This window comes from Micromys minutus (genome assembly GCF_963924665.1).
Source record: "Micromys minutus genome assembly, chromosome: 11".
In the NCBI taxonomy this organism is placed as follows: Eukaryota; Metazoa; Chordata; class Mammalia; order Rodentia; family Muridae; genus Micromys; species Micromys minutus.
In genome coordinates, this window is record NC_137980.1 from 30,062,760 (window position 1) to 30,076,823 (window position 14,064).

Genomic DNA, 14,064 nt, shown 5'->3' on the forward strand with positions numbered 1-14,064 from the left:
AAAATGCTCTTGACTTAATCAGGAGCCAGGGCTGGAGAGCTGGCTCAGCAGTTAAGAGCACTTGCTGCTTTTGCAGAGGACCACCACTTCTGACCCCAGTTCCAGTGGCTCTGACACTGCCCTCAGGTCTCTATGGGCACTGTACATACACGGTACACAGACATATGTGCAGGAAAAACATCCATAGCGTAAGAATAAATTTAGAAAAGGTTATATGAGCTAATATCACTTGTACAGCTAGCAGTTGATAAATAAATTGAGGACTGATGTCATTAAATAAGATTATTTAAAATCTATCAGAATACAAGTTATAAAACCAGATAACAAAGCTGGTCAGGATGGCCTGCACTTCCGATCCCAGTTCTGGGAGCTGGAGACAAGTGGGCTTCTGGGCTTGCCAGCCAGGCAGCCTAGCTTTATGGGCAAGAGAATTGCTTTCTAGGCAATTGAGAAACACTGCCTTAGAAAAGAAGGAATATAGCTTCTCAGGTGGATTGCTGACATACACACACTCATGTGCTTGCACATTTTATACACACTAACACACATGATATATGAATAGAATTCTACAGGGTAGTCCTAACCTAAAATCGCAGTCTTCCCTCTCTCCCTCCCTTCCTATATACATGGGACTTACATATTGATTTCTTCTTTGAACTCTACATGGATCCTGATCTCAGTAAGACAATACTTGCATTAATGCTAGAATGAACTAAGACTAGGTTCCTTCTTACAGCTGAAGGATGCATTTGACATATATGCTTCGTATCTGTGTAATAAGAAAGTGATGTTCATGAAGCTGAGGGAATACCAGGAGGAACAGACAAAAACACATGAGTCCCTTCCTTCCTGGCAGGAGGCTCGACAATCTTTGCACTGGTTCAGGACAGAGACAAGAAGACATATGGATATGAAAAACACACATAGTTTGAACAAGAAAGTGTTGATTAACATATTACTGTGGACCCTGAAAAATAGATTATTCCTTCTTTGGGACCCATGTATACTTAAAATAAAATCATTATGTAAGTTTCATGTATATAGGGAGGGAGGGCAGACTACAAATTTTAGGTTAGCGAAACTATCCTGTAGAATACTATAATGGTAGATATGCCTCATTGTACATTTGCAGGAATTATGAAGTATGCACTGAGTGTGCACCCTAATATACTGTGGACTGGATGAAAATATTGGCTCGTGGGATGAAGGAAGTGTTCTGGGTGTTAGGGTGAAGGGGGCAATTGTGGCATCTGCACTTTTCATACATTTAACAAACCTAAAACTGCTCTAAAACATAATACCTGATTTTTAAAACAAGATTTATTATTACTATTATTATTGTTGTTGTTGCTTTTGTTTTTTGAGACAGGGTCTCACAGTGTAACTTGGCTGGTCTAGAGGTCACTATATAGACCAGGCTGGCCTCAAACTCCCAGAGATCCACCTGCCTCTGTCTCTTGGGTGCTAGAATTAAAAGCATGTACTACCACACCCAGTTGTTGTTCTTTAGTTTATAGGTATGTATGTTTGAATGCATATGTACCGTATGCCGTGGGGGCCAGAAGGAGCTGGAGCCCCTGGACCTAGTTAGAGGTGGTTGTAAGCCACAGTATGGGTGCTTGAACCATCTCTTCGGCCCCATAAAGACTATTTTTGAAAAATTAAAATTATATATGCACAATTTAAATTTGGCCAAAAAAATCATTGAAATTATTTTGTTCCTTTGAGGCGGGGTCTCACTTTGTAGTCCAGGCTGTCCTGGAACTCACTGTGTGTCCATGCTGGCATTGACCTCTCTATGCCTGTCCTTCAGCTGACTGAAGGCTGGGATTATAGGCACACACCAGCACATCTGACGATGAGAATGATCTTAAGACGTTTTTTATCATTGTGTGATTCTACTCCCAGAAGATCATCTCAGTTATCATGTTGGTTTCCTTGCTCCTGATAAGCTCTCCCTGTCAGTTTGAGAAGTGCATGTATCACTGGGCTAATTGTTCTTATTCTCATGGGATGTTTTATAGACTGATTTTTTTTTTTTTTTTTTTTTTTTTTTAGCTAAGAGACTGTAAGGTGAGCATACTTAATTGAAATGTCTGAAAAATTTTATATTTTGAAACATGTTAGATTTTGCATGCGCAGCCAGTAAGGTTTGGGAAATATTCCAGTATTAAAGAAACTCTGAAATCTGAAGCATTTCTGGTCCCAGTCATTTCAGATTACAGGTACTCAACTGTATCTGTAAAGAATTGGAATAATAGAATATTTGTTTCAAAATTGTTACATACTTTATATCTAATATTGGACATTTCCAACAAATGACACAGTTGGATGATTTGTATTTGTGTATTGTTAATGCTGTAGTGGTTTGTATGTTTCTATTTATGTTTTTAGTATTGTGGGTTATATGCTCAGTATATTTCTCTGTCAAATGTTCATTTCAGCAGAATGAAGTTGAAGGAAATAGATCGTACAGCTATGCAGGCATGGAGCCCTGCCCACAACCACCCCATTTACCTAGCCACAGGTAAGCTCAAATGAAAAGACCGTGTGATTACCCTAATTCTGTGACTGCCATCTTCATCTGTATATTTAAGCTTTAGTTCAAGCTTCATCTTCTGAAAAGTTTGTCACTCTCCAGCAAGGTTTCTCCCTCTCTCTTTTGGTGACCTTCTCCTGTACCACTCAGCGTTGGTCATTGTTACATAGCATCTTTCCCAAAACGCAGGAAGCATGTTTGTCTTTAACCCACAGGTAGTTGGAACAGCATTTGACAAAAGTTTCAATGAATGAAGAGCAAACTTGACAGAAGCATTTTTAATAGAGAGCTGCTTTTTAAAAAATTAATTTATTTACCTTACATTCTAGCTGCAGTTTCCCCTCCCTTCACTCTGCCCAGCCCTTCCCCTAAATGCCCAGTATACTTAGTTTCAAAAGAGCTGCTTCCAATAGGACTTAACGCAGATAGAGTACATCATGGGATGTTACTCTAGATAGCTTCTGAAATACCTGCAGTCCTTAAACAGTCGTCTGTAAGCTCCCACTGTTAGTTCTGGTCAGATCTCAGTGTTGCAGTAATTTAACCACGCTCTGTGTTGCATGTGCTCAGGTCTCATCACAGGTGATTCTTGATGTCAATTACAAGCATGCTTTTAGTTTCTCTTTCCTGTCACTTTTTGAGTCTTTATTTTGCATTTGTAGTTACCATACATATGTTTTCTGTAGGAACATCTGCTCAGCAGTTGGATGCAACCTTTAGTACCAGTGCTTCCCTTGAGATATTCGAGCTAGACCTTTCAGACCCATCCTTGGATATGAAGTCTTGTGCTACTTTCTCCTCTTCTCACAGGTATGAGATTCAGCCTTAGGTTCACATTATTTAACTATTTCATTTTATTTTGAGGCATGGTTTTTTGTAGCCCAATCTGGCTTGGTACTCACTACCAGCCAAGAATAGCCTTGAACTAATGCTCTTCCTGCCTTTGTGTCATGAGTGCTGGGATGATGAACAAGTGCTACCACTCCTGGTTTGTGCAGTGCCTGTGACTGAGCCCAGGACTTGTGCATGGTAGAGTGCTTGCCTAGCAAGTGAGCTACATCCCAGCCCTGTTGTCTACTTTAGTCTGTAGTTACGATTATTAGAAACTGTAAGAAATAACGTCAATGACAAGAAAAACTTGTAAAAAATTATGCAAGTGCATTTTTGTGCAAGTAAAGTATATTAAAATTAGTTATAAATAAAGAAAAGAATAAAAATAAAGAATTAAAAAAAGTTTCAGCACACACACTTTTTTCTCCCATAAAGACAGGATTTCTATGTATTCCTGGCTGTCACCAATGTAACTTTGTAGACTTGCCTCTGTCTTGTGAGTGCTGGAATTAAAGGTGTGCACCACCATGCCTGACTATCATGCCTGACAGTTCATCTTGTGAAAGTTTATATGGAGAGCGGTGTGTGCACCAGAACAACTTGTAAGAGTTGGTTCTCAACTTCTGTGTTGGTCCTGGAATCAAACCCAAGTTGTCAGGATTGGCAGCAAGTGCCTTTGCTTTCTGAGCCATCTTGCTGTTTGTTCCACTTACCCTGAGTTATGATGCAGAGAAAGGATGCTTAATTTAAGGATGAAAGAAACCTTGTGAGTTTTACTAGGTTTTAAAGAAACCACATCCACAGGCCGAGAGATGAGTGTGGGGCCCTGAGTCCTCCCATGTCCTGCAGAGCTTCCGCCTATTATTAGATCCCAAGATGCACCTGTCTTGAAGGTTTTCTGACCATTGCCATGTACCTCCATGCCTCTTCTAACGTTATCTTCACCTGGACTATACCATTTTCCTCTTCCAGAAATAAGGCACAACATTTTGACACCATGTCTTCATTTAGAAAATTTCCAATTAATTTTGACACCAAATCTCTACTTGGAAGATTCCAGTGACTCCCTTAACACTTCTGTTTCAAGGCCACAGATTAGTGGGCATTTCTGTAGCAGATAGGATGGTTTATTTTCTCAGAAAGAAGTTGATTAGCTCTGTTTTGCAAATGTTTGCAAATAAATATTAAGTGTCACAGTTTCTAAATGATAAAGTCATTAAGCTCATGTCTTTTGCCATGCAAGTGACTTTCTATACTGTTACTCTGTAGAGTCTTCACTGTTTAAAGATCAGGAAACCAAATGTGAGAATGTATAAGTAAAATTCTATCTTACTGATTATACAATCAGCAGGAGTAAAAAAGAAACTAATTTGTATTACATAGAAAGATACAGACAACAAATATAATTACAAGTTTTTGGATACTTACTTGACTTGAAGAATGACATTATATTTTCTCCTTAAGGTACCACAAGTTGATCTGGGGACCTCATAAAATGGATTCCAAAGGAGATGTTTCTGGAGTTTTGATTGCAGGTGGAGAAAATGGGAACATTATTCTTTATGATCCTTCTAAAATTATAGCTGGAGACAAGGAAGTTGTGATTGCCCAAAACGACAAGCATACTGGGCCAGTGAGAGCCTTGGATGTAAACATCTTCCAGGTTTGACTTTGTTTGGCATTTATTCATAGTTCTTAAAAATGTCTTCATTGTTTGAAATAACTTCATGAGTATACTAGGATTCAGTATTGGGAATGAACGGTAAAGACTTAAACCTGTAAAGTTCAGAGTTGAGATTAGGAGCTAGCCATGGGCATGGTACCTCAGAACTTGGGGTACAGACAAAGAAGCAGGAGTTTGAGGCTAGTTACATGATGAGTTCAAGGCCAGCCTATATTTCAGGAGATCCTATCTCAACAGCGACAACAAAAGCCCAAGGGGCTGAGGAGGTAGTTGGTAAGATATTTGCACTATACACAGGAGAACCTGAGTTCCATTCTCAGGGTCTGTGAGAGTGTTGGGTATGGTGCTTTGCACTTGTGACCTCAGAGCTGGGGAGCCAGAGGCAGGGGGATCACTGGGACTTGCTGCCCAGCTCGTTTCTCGCCTATTTGGTAAGTTCCATGCCAAGAGATCCTGTCTCAAAGGAGGTGCACAATGTTTCTGAGGGTGACATTTGAGGTTGTCCTCTGATCTCCATATGCTCCTGTATACAGGAGCATGAACACCCTTATTTTACCCGTGGACTCACACAACTAAACACACAAGAAAAATAAAACCTGCCCCAAGCAAAGCTGAAATTAAGACACTGAAAGTGCCTTGCCCTTTGCTGGGGTAGATATTAGGAGCCCTATTAAGGCTTACAATAGGCCAGCTCATAGCACCAGTTGATAGAAACATAGTGGGTGTGAACAGTAACAGATGACGCCTACATGAAATCTACCTTTTAGGATTGTTTTAACCCAGTCAGTTTGAGTAGAAAGCACCCAGGAGCACTGCTCCCTGCAGCAGCACTGCATGCCCGTGAGCTGGAAGTCTGTGGGAACAGAGGGCAGGCTTTACTGGCTTCCTGGGCCAGTTCTGGGTATGGCTGTGAGGTCCCCTAGAAAGATGCAGTAGCTATCGGATTTGGGTGTCTTAGAGCAGAAGTTGGTGACTGTTTTTGTCTTCCGTAGTCACATTGTCTTCCAGAGATGCAAATCTGCCAATACCAGTACCTTTGTGGCCAATGTGATTGTTTCTTTTCAGTTTAACCCTGGAACTGTCCTTTTTTAGTAATGCATTGCTTTAAAATGGGTTTTGTTGTCGGTAGACATACATCATTTGAGAAGTTTAATGTTTCTCAAAAAACGTTAGGTTTGATGTATTATGGGTAATTAGAAGTCACACACGTGATCGTTTTGAGCAATAAACACATTGTATTAAAGTTATCGTATTGGTTTTTAGTTATTCTGAGTTTTCAATGATTTGTTATTTCGTCACTGTTTCTTTTGCAGACCAATTTGGTGGCCTCAGGTGCTAATGAATCTGAAATCTACATTTGGGATCTAAACAATTTTGCAACTCCAATGACACCAGGAGCTAAAACACAGGTACCATGTTACTTGATGATCAATATAATCAAGGAACCAAAAGGCTGTTCTTTTAAACAAATTTTTGTTAATTTTAGGTATTTTGAACACAGACCAGTACTTAAATATCATTAATTTCCAGTAGCATAGTATTGATAAGTGTTTCTCTCTTGTAAGGTAGATGTAGGGAGATTGTCCTGAATTTGAAATCAACTTGGAATATAGAATGACACCTTATATAAAATATTGCTTGGTGTTGTGGTGCATGCTTTTAGCCCCAGCACTCAGCAGGCAGAGGCAGGCAGATCACACTAGCCTGATCTACATGGTAAGTTCCAGACCAGTTAGGGCTACGTAGTGAAACCGTGTCTCAAAAAATGAAAACAAAATGTAGTGTTTCTTCAAAGTATCCATGATTCCTTGAGCAGTAAGTAGTCATTCAGCACCTACCAACTGCCATGATTGTGGTCCTGGGCCTAGAGAAGTGTATAAAACAGAAAAATGCTTAACAGTTGTCTCACAGTGACGTGCTGGTTCTTTGAAAGCTAGCTCTTTTGCCTGCGCTCAGATAATCCACTTTTCCTGTGTGCCTCATGTAGGTTGGGTAAGAGCTTCTTCTGCTTTAATTTCTCATTGTTGTGTGGATCCCAGTTGCACTGGCTGCCTGCAGTACCTGCTCCTACCATTTTGAGATCTTGAAAGGTGGCTTCATGATAAAATTCTACTCCTTACAAAGGCACTTTTCCTATAGTCCAGTCTGCCATTTGTCCTGCCTACAGTAGGACGTATTCACCAATCATCATTGTGTAGTCTGTGGTGTCTCTTGCAACATCATCAAATAAAGAAATATCTTGGTTTATAGGAGGAACTCAACAAATGCTTGTTAACGAGACAATAGTAAACAATAAAAGTCATGTATGTCTGTTTTAAACAATATGGTACATGTTGTAAATGTATGATAGAAAGGAAATAAGTGGAAGTTTTAAGTAATAGATCTCATTAGTTAATAATAGGTCTAATTTTAAGTAATAGATCTGTTGCTGTTGTTGTTGTTAAATAAAGGATCAGCCAGGCATGATGTTACATGCATTAAACCCCAACAGAGGCTGGCGGATCTCTGAGTTCCAGGGCAGCCAGAGCTACATAGTGACACCCTGTCTGTCCCAAAAGAAAAGGAAAAGAAAGGAAAGGCAAAAAATAAATAAATAATAAATTATTGGAATTTATAATCAAATTACTTTTTAGGTTTTTGAGACAGTCTTACCTTGTCATTCTGGCTCGCCTAGAACTCAAGATACAGGCTGCGTCTGCCTCTAGAATTCTGGGACTAAATGTGTGTGCCACCACATAAAGCTTTACAATTAACTTTGTATATAGTAATGCCCTAGTCACTTTCTATTGTTGTGATTAAACACTGCCCAAAAACAACTGGGGAGGAAAGGGCTTATGTGCCTTACCTGTCTGGACCCCAGTCTTTAGTCTGGGGAAGTGGCTTACTCGTGTACTTCAGGGGTAGTACTTCCCACAGTAGGCCGGACACCTTTGCATCAGTCAGCAGTCCAGAAAGTGTTGTGCAGACGTACCCACAGAGCCCTTGGGTGGAGGCAGGCTTCTCCCAGTGATTCCCTTCTCTCAAGGTGACAAAAACTAACCAGCATAGTAGTGAAGTGGTTTTTAATGTTTGTTCCTTAATAGCCACCAGAAGATATCAGCTGCATAGCATGGAACCGGCAAGTTCAGCATATCTTAGCGTCAGCCAGTCCCAGTGGCCGGGCAACTGTCTGGGATCTCAGGAAGAACGAGCCTATCATCAAAGTCAGCGACCACAGTAACAGGGTGAGTGTACAGCTGACTCGTGCGTGATCCTGGCTTTTTATCCATCAGGTAATAGTAGGATGAATGTCACTCCCTTAGTGAGTAATTACATACCCAGTAAACCATGTTGGATGTGTTCTAAACTTTTAAGCACTTTATTCATAATTCTGTGTGCATGTGTGTGTGTGTATGTATATATGTATATGTATGTGTATATATATATATATATATATATGAAGCACATGTTGAGTTGAGAGGACAACTTTTGGGAATCTGTTCTCTTCTTTACCAGGTGGGTCCCAAAGATCAAACTCAGGTTGTTGGGGACTTAGTGGCAGGCACCTTTGCTCAGTGAGCCGTCTTACTGGACTGATTTTTGTTGTTGTTAAAGTTAAAACTTAAATAATTTTATTGCATTTATCTATTTTTGTGTATGTGTATATGTGTCTTTGTCTGGGCATACACACTCCATTGTGCACTTTTGTGGTGGTTCCAGGACAGTTTACAGGAATTGGTTCTCTCCTTTTACCAAGAGGCTGTCAGACATTAAACTTGATTTTGGCAGCAAGGAACACTGCATGTGGAGCCGTGTGGCCTGCCTTGGTTAAAGATTTCTTAAAGCAAGAGTGCCTGAATCAGGATGTGTTTATCAGTTTTAAAAACTCCATAGAACTGTTGAAAAGAACCTTCTTCCAAATTAGTATCATTAAAGTGGACAAGAAATTAAGAAATAATTTCAGTCATCATATGGAATAGTTGCTAGAATTGAAACTTCTGAGTAATTCCCAATAATCTTAATTGTCTCATGAAACTTTAGATGGTATCTGTTGCTTAAGACATTTTTCTTTGAGGCTTTCCTTTTAATCGACTCTTTTTGAGGAAAGGCTGCTTTTATTTTCATTTTAAGTTTGTATAAAATATTTCTTTTGGTTACAGTGTTATCAGTGAAACATTATTTTATTTATTTATTTATTTTTTAATTATTTATTTATGAGTACACTGTCACTTTCTTCAGACACACCAGAAGAAGGTATCAGATCCTGTAACAGATGGTTGTGAGCCACCATGTGGTTGCTGGGAATCAAACTCAGGACCTCTGGAAGAGTAGTCAGTGTTCTTAACCACTGAGCCATTTCTCCAGCCCGAAAATTTATTTTAGATAATAGAATTATTTAGATTCTGAATTGCTTTGTGTGCATCAAGTAGATGAATAGAGAATATCTAGATGTTAGAGCTTGAGACTGTTGCTTAAGACTGTTTTGTAACACTGAACACTGGATTTTAGTCTGTGGACCTCGAACCCTTTAGGGGATGTCTGCTGACCCTTTTATGGGTGCCAAGAACCAGCCTTGACTTAGAGACAGGTTCTGAGAAAGGAGGTGTCTTGGAGTGAAAAAAAAAAAAAAAAAAAAAAAAAAAAAGACTTGAAGTCAAATCCTGAGTCCAAGCTGGTGGCCTATGTCTGGCTCCCCAGACAGCTCCTGTAGATAGCTCTCGGGTCTGTAGTCTGCTCAAGACAGCTTTTTTTTTTGCTATTCTAAAAAACTCTCTGGTTGAGAGAGCCAGCTTTCTGCTCCAGACAGACAGCTTTCTACTTGAGACAACAATCTCTACTAGTGAACATTCTAAAAACTCTCTGGATAGCTCATGGGTTTTCTGACCGAAGTCCAGTTTTTCTGACAAAAGCCCAGTTTTTTATTTTTATATCAATTCAGTTATTTATTCCAGATTCCCTCTTGACCATGTCGGAAATCAGCATTTCATGACCTTAGCCTCTTTACTCTTAGGAAGAGACAGCAAGCATTAAGTATAGACAGTAAGATAGCTGGGTAGTACCATTCTGACCACACTGGGACTTACATTCACTCTGTCCTGGGCTGACCTTGAACTCAGGAATCTGCCCACCCCTGTATCCGCCTGTCTCTGTATCTTTCTGACAGCATGGCTCTCACAGTGCAGGTGTCTCTGTTCTTTTGATCTGTGAAGCTCCTTATATAATTCATATTGCACCCTTATATTTTACATAGTTGAGAAATTATATATTTTTGAACTCATGTTTTTAGAGTTCCTTTTCACAGCCTTAAAGGCTGTCCTGAAGGTCTCAGCATTGACTATTTTGCTAAAGACAGACACCCTTGACTTTTGGGCATGCTGTTTCTAATTACCATGGAGTCGACAGTGTTACCAGGGTCAACATTACCATTTCTCAGAGGAATGTGAAACTATGTACATTATTATACAAACAAGCCTTATGCCCACAGCAGCCATCAATACTTTACTTGTGAAGCCCATGTCCTGTTGGTTCTGTCATTTCACTCCTACCAAGGCCGTGCCAGACTCTGAACACGGGTCTCCTGAGACCGTGGCAAGTACAGATAATTAGTATTCATAACAGTAGCAAAATTACAGTTATGAAGTAGCAATGAAAATAATGCTATGGCTGGGGGTCACCACAGCATGAGGGACTGTGTTAAATGGTTGCAGCCTTAGGAAGGCTGAGAAGCACTGCTGTAAAAGGTTCAGAACTAGTCTGAACTGATCCTGTTTCCTGTTCATTTTGTAATGCCATAGTCCTGACATTGTATCTAACATGACTGCTAAGATGTGACCTTCCTGTCTGCAGATGCACTGCTCCGGACTTGCATGGCACCCTGATGTTGCTACTCAGATGGTCCTCGCCTCTGAAGACGATCGATTACCAGTGATCCAGATGTGGGATCTGCGATTTGCCTCCTCTCCTCTCCGGGTTCTGGAAAATCATGCCAGGTACCGTGCTGCTGTTTCAAGGAACTTTGTTTCTTCATATTTTGTTCTAAAACATATTTACTCATTTTTATTTTAAGCAGTAGTCATGATTTTCTCTCCAAAGTGGAGGGTAGGTCATATACTCACATGAATCCTTTGTTAAAGATTTTTTGCCACTTATTTCAAATAATTAAGCGGCACACAGAGATGTGTGACTATAATCCCAGCATTTGTCAGGTGGAGGCAAGGAGATCAGGAATTGAGCCCCTCAGCTACACAGTGTGATGTTGGCTAAAAGTCATCAGACTAATGAGTAAAACAGTCTGTCAAAACACCGTGAGACAGCTCTTTACATGGATTGTGCAGTTAGGTCCTTAGTAGTCATCAGACCTAAGAAAATGGATGCTGTGTAGGAGCAGTGTAGACACTGGCTCATTCTGTTTTCCTTTTCCTTGAAAAGTAAACATTGTGAGCTATTATTAATACGACTTCCAGCCTTCATTAATACAACTTTTCTCAAGCTGTAGTGTCATTACATTTCATTAATTTGGTAAACTTCTTGTCATTGATACTTAGGTAGTAGCAAGTTTATTTAAATTAGTTACTGTGTTTAAATAAAATTACTTTTAGTATTGTACTTGTTTCTAAGTACTTTAGGAGTTTTTGTTTCTCCTATTTAGTGACAGGCAGACTGAAGTTTGAAGTCCTTTCCCCCTCTCCTATGTAGTAACTTGTAAAGGAGAAAGTCTTTTTTTTTTTTTTTTTTTAAGTTTATTTATTTTATGTATATGAATATACTATCACTGTCTTCAGACACACCAGAAGAGGGCATCAAATCTCATCACAGATGTTTGTGAGCCACCATGTGGTTGGTGGGAATTGAACTCAGGACCTCTGGAAGAGCAGCCAGTGCTCTTAACCGCTGAGCCATCTCTCCAGCCTGAAGGAGAAAGTCTTGAAGTTTGTGATGTGTCACTTGCTCATAAAGGAGAAGAATCTAATCAGAATATATTCTTCATTAGATGTTATGCTTTAGTGTAACTTATAGCAAGAAAAGATGATTCTGAGTTGTCTTAATGTTTTTTATTCTTATTTAAGATTGAGTTTATTATTCAGTAAAACAGGCAAAATTCCCACCTGTTTTTGTTACTTTCCCATTGCTGTAAGGAGACCACAACCAAGGCAACTGACAGAAGAAAGCACAGGCGTGGTCCTGGAGCAGCTCCTGAGAGTTCACTCTGATCCATAGGCAGGGGACAGAGAGAGACACGGGGCCTGTGGGTGGGCTTTTGATACTTCAAAGCCCCCTCAGTGATACACCTTTTCCAACAAGGTCATACCTCCTAATCCTTCCCAAATGATTGCATCAGTCTGAGACCAAGCATTGGAAAGTATGAGGCCACGGGGGTCAGTCTCATTCAAACCACTGCACTACCTTCAGGGCAAACTTTTTCATAACAGACAATGTACAATCATTTTACATGAATCCCTAATCAATCCTCATTACAAAAATGGCTGTAGAAATTGCTATTGCATGTCTTACAGGCTAGAGGTTGAAGCTCAACAAGGTTAAACTTGTCCAGGGTCACAGATAACCAGCCAAGTGCTGGCTTCACCCCAAAAACATCGATTTCTGAGTGTACCTTAGCAGTGTGCTCTACTGCAGAGCTTGGGAGTGGGCCGTCATCATTTAGCAAAGCACAGTGCTGGATGCAGAGACAAAGCAGTCTCGGAGTTAGCAGTTTTCTCCTACTGCTAACGGCAGGTTCTTGATGTATGTCCTCTTTCAGCCCTAGACCCTGTTGCTTTAATGTGTACATCTTAGGCTGGAGAGGTGACTCAGTAGTCAAGAGCTCTTGTTGCTCTTCCAGAGAACCCCAGTTCATTTCCCAGCAACCACAGGACAGTTCAGAGCCGTCTATAACTTCTCTGGCTCCATGGGTGTCTGATGGCTCTATCTTCCTTAGGCACCTGCACTCACACACACACACTTTTAAAAAAAATGAACAGATTTTGACTATTTGTTGTTACTATGTTAGAGATCAAACCCAGGGCCTTATATATGCTAAGCAAGTGTTTACTACTGAGCTAAACACTGAGAGCCTCCAATGATGTGCTCTTAAGAAACATTAAAATATAATTCTGTTTTCTCATAGTCTCTGATAACATAGATACGAATATAGGAAAAACAGAATACTGCCTTTCTCTAAATAGAATACAGAAGATTTTGTGTATGTGTGTTTGTGTGGTATATGTGGGGTGCACACATGTTTGTAGAGGCCAGAAGTCAATGCCTACGACTTTCTGAGCATTCCTCAACCTTATGTTTTGGGAACATCAAACCTGGAGTCACCAGTCTATATATAGCTAACGGTGAACTCTTTGGATTTGGTTTTCTCCACCACCTCCCTAACTGGGATTATAAGTGTATGCTGCCATGCCTAGCGTTGTGTATGTGAATGTGGGTGCGAGTACACACATGGCATACTTCACACGGTGTTGAGCTCACAGTAGCCTGTGGGAGTCAGGGTATCTCATATAGGACCAAGGGATTAAGTATAGGCCATAGGGCTTGGCAGTAGGTGCCTTTACCTACTGAGCCATCTCCTGGGCTGGGTTTGTTAGGATGCTCTACAGCAAGCACGTCACTACTGAACAGCCTTCCCAACCCAAGGATTACACTGTTACAATGTGTACAGCCCAAGGAATACTACTTATTAGTACTTGGAAGTATTACTCTTATACTAAGGTTACAAATATCCCTTACTGTAAGACAGTCATATATAAAAATGTGTTTCTAGACTCTAAAGTTTAGTATTTCCTTGAAACATATCTAATTTTGTTTTTGTCATTACACTTAATAAAGAATACCTCCCAGATGGCAGAAGCTAAACAGTCCTGCAGGACTGAGGATGTAGATTGCTGGTAGATGACTCACCTCCCATGTATGAGGAGGCTTTTCTTTGGGTTTTTCAGACAGGGTTTCTCTGAGTAGATGAGGCTGGCCTGGAACTCACAGAGAGCTGCCGGCCTCTGCCTCCTGAGCTGAGATTAAGGATGCA

At 40.3% G+C, this 14,064-nt stretch overlaps 1 protein-coding gene across 15 annotated transcripts in view; it reads left to right on the forward strand.

Moving 5' to 3' along the window:
* Window positions 1–14,064, forward strand: part of SEC31A (SEC31 homolog A, COPII coat complex component) — a 56,247-nt gene that overhangs the window by 4,923 nt on the left and 37,260 nt on the right. For 13 of the 15 annotated variants that reach the window (XM_080925360.1, XM_080925369.1, XM_080925370.1 and 10 more), the window contains exons 2-7: window positions 2,445–2,527; window positions 3,226–3,349; window positions 4,835–5,033; window positions 6,368–6,463; window positions 8,138–8,278; window positions 10,881–11,023. In XM_080925360.1, coding sequence (XP_080781486.1) covers window positions 2,449–2,527; window positions 3,226–3,349; window positions 4,835–5,033; window positions 6,368–6,463; window positions 8,138–8,278; window positions 10,881–11,023 — 782 coding nt within the window. In that variant the 5' untranslated portion in view covers window positions 2,445–2,448. Of the gene's footprint in view, window positions 1–2,058; window positions 2,074–2,444; window positions 2,528–3,225; window positions 3,350–4,834; window positions 5,034–6,367; window positions 6,464–8,137; window positions 8,279–10,880; window positions 11,024–14,064 lie in introns of all 15 variants that reach the window. The other 2 variants (XM_080925368.1, XM_080925367.1) reach the window with 2 other exon arrangements.